Source organism: Maylandia zebra, linkage group LG8 (genome assembly GCF_041146795.1).
Source record: "Maylandia zebra isolate NMK-2024a linkage group LG8, Mzebra_GT3a, whole genome shotgun sequence".
Lineage (NCBI taxonomy): Eukaryota > Metazoa > Chordata > Actinopteri > Cichliformes > Cichlidae > Maylandia > Maylandia zebra.
In genome coordinates this window covers 26,473,225-26,479,330 of record NC_135174.1, presented here as the reverse complement: position 1 = coordinate 26,479,330, position 6,106 = coordinate 26,473,225, and the positions used below count along the sequence as shown (strand labels likewise).

The following is a 6,106-nucleotide window of genomic DNA, read 5'->3' as shown; positions in this document are numbered from 1 at the left end:
GTGGGGGGGGGGGTTAAGATTTTTTTTTTTAGATCTTAGAGTTGGGGTATACTTAGTGTGCAATGTAAACTGTCTCCAGGTGGAAAACCAGAGAAGTGAAAGACCTATTTAGAGGCCTGCAGGGTTTATCCCTGTGGTTTTCTCCTCTGTTTTTGTACTGGCAAAAATAATTTCTGGGACATTTTATCGTAACACCAAATTTTTTTTTCGTTTTAGTTATAGTAGTATTTTTAAATGGCTGTACAATTTTTTAAAAAAAAAAACAAACACCAGATGTGTTGGCTGCATTTTTAGATAAATAGTTGTATATAACTTTATTGTTTACAAAATGTATGCATAAGTTTTCAAAATGTACAATTTATATTTGCATTTGAAGTTGTGAAAATAATTTACTAAACATGTTTGTGGTTTTTACAGTTAAAAAAAAAACTACTACTAGGATTTTATGTTTTTTGTGTGATTTCAGATCAGTTGTGTTAATACAGTATGTCAATGAAAAAATAACTGTAAATTCAGACACGTGAGGTTGTGCTGAAAAGAATGATGCCAAGCAAGGCAAGGTAAAAAATAAAATAAAACAATTTGAAGGTGAAATACAAATTTAAAATCTTGTTCCTGACAGTGTAATTTTTTTCCAAAAGCGAAACTTAAGTTAGACCTTTCCTTGTAAATGAACTGCCCCATGTTGTGTTGCTTTCTGGATTTTATACGTATTGGGCTACATATTTATTTATTATACAGGCTGTACAGTGCATAAACTCAAAATTCACATGTTTTATGTAACTGAATGTTTAACTATGTGGTCTACATAACATGTGTATACTTACTGCATTTGAATCATTTTAACCATATGTAAAACCTGCGTTTTGGTTTTTTTTTTAAAAAGCTTTGATTTTGCCACCCAATCTGATTTCCATGCCACCCTCATGCCACCCTGAGACAATTTCTCTAGATCCGCCCCTGACGCTTATTTAAAAGGAGCTACAACAGCAGGTCATTCCATGTGGCGGTTATGACAGATTTTTTACACTAGACACACTTCCTGACACAACCCGAAAGGGACTTGTGCCAACTCCTGTGATGAAACTGGGAATCTTTCGCTTATTTGCAAATGTGTTAAACCACTATTTTATTATGCGACAGTTTTAAACATTTCATCTGTCCCTGACAAATGCCACCCATTACATAATAAAGACAAGCTAAAACTACCACTGAAATAACAAAAAACACAATTAAAAAAATTTGAAGCACTTAAACTAAAATGAGGAAACCCACACTGGTGACTAACCTGTGTTTAAGTGAATTGGAAGACAAAAATTCTAATAATAGAAATTAAAACTGATAAACTGTGATCATATTCTGAAATTTGACGTTGAAGAAAAGCAGAAAGTATAAGGGTGAATGTTAAAATCCTAAATAAGATTTACCAAACTAAGTTTGACCTCTTAAGAGTGAGGATTGGTTTGGATGTAAATAGCTGTTATAGTGAAAGCTTGGAAAGCTTTTAGCTTTCTGGAAAAAATGTGGATCTTGGTGCAGTCCAAAAGGACTTAATTACCACCTGATGAAAAGTATCATTTAGGCACAGGTCGAACCTCCTGAGTAAATCACTGATGTGTGTAACTGATATGAAAGCCATTATATGAAAATAATAATAAAAAAAAATACTTTATTTATATAAAAATCTAGGAAATGACTGTGTCAGAGATGTCTGACAGCAGTCAGAATATGAAAAATTAACTTTTATGTATCTGTTTTGTTCTAGCTTTCATTATATTCTCTTCAAATGCTATTTTCTTTGCTAGATAATGAAAGTTGGTTTGTATTTGCAGTTTTAGTTGTAAAGGTTTAAACAAAAAAAATTAGTATATTTCCACAAACTTTTTATTTTTTCATTAATTTGTAAATGTCACTTTAAGTTTTCAGTTTCTACAAAAAAACGAAAAGTGTTTTTTAAATGGAGATCTTATCTCAGTAACATGACCAAAAGTATGTAGACATCTCCTACTGTCTTTCCTTTATTCTTAGGATTCTTGTTAATAGAAGTGTAAGAACTGCTTGTTTTTCCTGATAGTAAAGAAGAAGACAACACTCATGGGAACACACCTGTCACAGGAGATGAGCAAAACTATGAGCTTACAATCTGACAACCAATAAAAATTGTGCATTTGCCCTGGGCTTCAGTAAATAGTTTTACAGTTTGGTGAGGAAGAACCTGACAAGCTTGCATGGAGCCCTGACGTCACCCTTATTCATGCCTCCAAGATAAACTAAAGCAGCAGATGTGATCGACACCTTATCAGCCAGTATCAGTGCTGCACGTCACTGATGGTCTTGTGACTGATAAATTCCCCGCTGCTGTGATCATATGTTCACAAACCTTTGGACACGTAGTGTTTGATGTGAAGCGTAACCGCAGTCTTCTTTCCTCAGCGGACAGTCGGCATGTCTCAGCAGGAAAAGCACTGGTTTATTAATCAGGGCTGCATTCCACTTAGGGGAGGTCCTCCTACTGTGCTGTGCATGTCTACTCATTGTCATGGTGTACTGGGGCAGTAAATGCATATGAGTCATTATGGTGTCACTTATTCCACAGGTGTTTCTTTTCTTTGGTCAAGGGTCAACATGTGTACAATAAATAATGTGTAAGGCGAAGACAAAAGACAGCAGATAAAGAGAAAATTGAAATCAGTTGACTTAAAATGTAAGTTATATGCTGAAACATATATATATACATACATATATACATATGCACATTTTTGGAGGAATAGTCCGAAAAGTTATCTGCCATTCCCTACCCGCCACTTATCCAACCTAAAGTAGCGGGTAGGGGTTGGAACCTATCTGTTGTGATGGGAGACACCTCTGAGGTGGATGAGAATCTTGTGGGATACACAAGCAGCTGCTGGCCAACCAATCAGAGATAGCGGTGATTGCAAAAGAGCAGAAGACAGCAGCTGTGATAGATTGGGCAATAGCAGCTGACAGTAGCATTAGATAGAAGGGATATGAGATAATCAAGAATTCCCAGTGGCTCAAGGAACAACTGGAAGGTAAAATCAAAGCGTCCCACTGGTAACAGGAGCTGGAATCATGGCTCCAACAGTCTCTGGGAACAACATCAGAGGTCTCTGTTCAGGAAGGTGCAGCCGAACCATCAAATCCTCAAACATCCAGGCCTCTGGAGGAGGACCAAAACTTAAACAAGAAACACTGTGTTACCAAATATTTTTTTGCAAATGCAGAAAAATCATAATTAGATTTACTGTATCATCACACAACCAAGGGTCTGTGAGGAGGACAGCAACATTTGTGAGGGGGATAAAAGAAACCTTGTGTGGAGCAAAACACAGAAAAAGTGTAGCTGTCACGCTTGGTCCTCATGCTTCAATTGTGCAATCAAAAGTTCCTCAAACTGACATGTGGAGGACATTTTGCACCTTGAAACTTTGGCGTACCCAAATCCATGTTTGATTATACAGAAACCTACCTTAAAATGTGAGCAAAAGACATAAAAATAATAGACACTACACAGTCCTGATGCTGGGCGACCAGGACGTACTCCGGTACTGAATCAAAACACACATGGATAAGGTTTGAAAATGTGGACGTTTACCTATGTTTAGTTTATTTATATAGCACATTTAATTGCAACAGTAGCGTTGACTAAAGTGCTGTACAAAGATACAAATTACACAGTAAGATGACTTAAAACATTGATATCAAGTAACAAGTATCAAATAACATCAATGCCAAATAACAGATAGCAGAGAAAATATAGTCAACAAATCCCAGGAAACAATCACGCAGAGACTTGGCTCAGAGCCTGTTGGTTTCCACTGACAACATCAATCTTGAAAATAGGCAATAAATAAATAATGTGTATTTATTTTAAAGGCTACGTAACTTCTTGAAACAGGTGGGTTGTGTTTTTTGTTTCCAGCAAATGCTACTCAGTCCTGTTTTCAGGAATAGTCGTTTTTAGACACAACAGCAGAGAAGAGTATGAGGGCTCTGGTTTGGTCTTCTATGAATTTGTACTCAAGATTACACTGAACTATTTATTCCTGTGGTTGGTTGTGTTGTCAGTGACCTTGCATCTTCATTTGGGAGGCTATTTGAGGTGGCTGTCATGTGGTCGAGCTCCTGGAGGACAGCAAAGAGTGCAGCAGGATGCCTGTGGCTACAGAAACGTTGAGAGACTCGATGCCAGGCACCAGCTCCCTGCCCGCTGGGATGGTGAGAAGTGTCTGACACGTGGAGAGCAGCTCCTTGGAGAGTCCTTCTCCTTCTCCTCCCATCAGCAGCAACGTGGGTTTGGTCATTTTAAAGTCTGAACACTTGGTGATGGGCATCTGCGACACTTCTGCTTCCTGTCCCACTGTGCCAACCACCTGCCAGCCCTGCTCCATCTTCAGCTTCAACATCTCTGCAAGGTTTTCATATCCATACACCCCCATCACCTCCATAATGCCCGAGCTCGCCTTGCTGACCACTGGAGACAGCGGGCAGGTGTAGCGAAGACTGCTGGCGACTCTGTCCACCCCGAGGAAATAAGCAGAGCGCAGGATGGCGCCGAGGTTCATGGGGTCGTGGATTCTCTCCAGAACGAGCCACAGTGGAGCATCTTTCCTGCTGGGTGCAGAGTCCTCGGTGAGGTAGCTCAGGGGACTGGCAAGCAGGCACACTCCCTGATGGACTCCCCCATTGGACATCTTGTCCAGCTCCTTCCTGCTGACCCGATGGACTCGAACTCCTCGCAGATGAGCCTCCTCGCACACCTTCAACACAGACGCCCTGTGAGAGGCCTCGCCATCTTTTACAAACAGCTTACGGACCCTCCTCCTTCCCTGAGTGAGAGCCAAGAAGCAGGGAGCAACGCCAAAAACAACCTCGCAGTCCTTAGATTTGGCTTCAGGTGCAGGTTTCTGCTTCACCTGCCTCTCCCTCTCTGCACGGAAATCTTCCAAGCACAGTTTCCTGAGTTCAGGTGACACTCTGAAGTCATCTCCCCTCATCTGCTTCTGCAGCAGTGAGATCTCACTTTTAAACACTTTTCTTTGAGTTGACCCCTCATGCTCCTGCCCTTCTGCAGGCTTGTGCTGGACCCTGGAGCGCCCCCTCGCTACAGGGCTGACCTTGCTGTCCTTTGGGTTCAGGTGTGAAGCTGTTACGTAGTAAAAGGCAACCTGGGAGGCTGATAAAGGTGCGTGAAATCTTCTGTTCAATACAAGCAACAACCTGTGCTGATTTGCAATAAATCCAGCCATATTTATACAAGGGGCAGCCTCTGCACTGGAGAAACTCGAATCAGCTTCCCGAGAAGTCCATCAATCCACAGATGTGTCAGAGACCTTCACTGATAATCTGTCACGATGAGTTAAAGAACCAACTTCCTATCTCAGCAGACATGCTTGTAGCCTTTACGCACATGTGCAATCCAGTCTCAGCAAGCAGCGGATATTATGACCTGACGTGGAGTCATTTACCCTACAAAATAAAAGCCTGAGACTGCTAGTCTGATGACAGGCGTCACCCAAAGCTGGAAATGTATGGAATTAAAATAATACATTTCGCATAAATAACATTTTTCTTACGGGGTCAAGTCTGACATGTACTTTTGTTGCTGTTGTAATATTTAGTTTCATTTTCGTACTGGTCATTAAACGTCTATTTCTATGGATAAACTGTTATTTAATTACTTTTCTGTTGTATTATCTATTTGGTTTTATTTGTATAATTTTATCGTTATTGCATGTTTTGCTTTGCTTTAATTTTAATCAGTATATTTTTCTATATGTTTTATTTCCCAACTTCCCAACTGTGACAAATATTTTTAAAAAGACAAAAATCAAAAAGAAAGAATTAGGGTGGGGCCAATAGCTTTATCACAGCACTGTATGGCTGTAAGATTCCTTTGTTACAGCTTGTTACAGCTTCCTTTGTTAAGAATTAAGTTAAACGCAAAAAATAAATAAATTAAATAAATAACAATAGCTTGTAGCTATCTTTTTAGCTAGCTTTACTGTATAAGAGTTCTCTAGCTTTTATTTTGAAATGTATGTCTGTCTTTCTCGGTGTCGACTGTAGGCACGTGACAAATGTG

General features: G+C 39.6%; 1 protein-coding gene across 1 annotated transcript; it reads right to left on the bottom strand.

Moving 5' to 3' along the window:
- Positions 1 to 3,607: 3,607 nt before the first annotated feature.
- Positions 3,608 to 5,797, bottom strand: mrm1 (mitochondrial rRNA methyltransferase 1 homolog (S. cerevisiae)). The gene has a single exon (XM_004565866.3). The coding sequence runs from the start codon at positions 5,268 to 5,270 to the stop codon at positions 4,131 to 4,133; it is 1,140 nt and encodes a 379-aa protein (XP_004565923.1). The 5' UTR covers positions 5,271 to 5,797; the 3' UTR covers positions 3,608 to 4,130.
- Between the last annotated feature and the right edge of the window lie 309 nt (positions 5,798 to 6,106).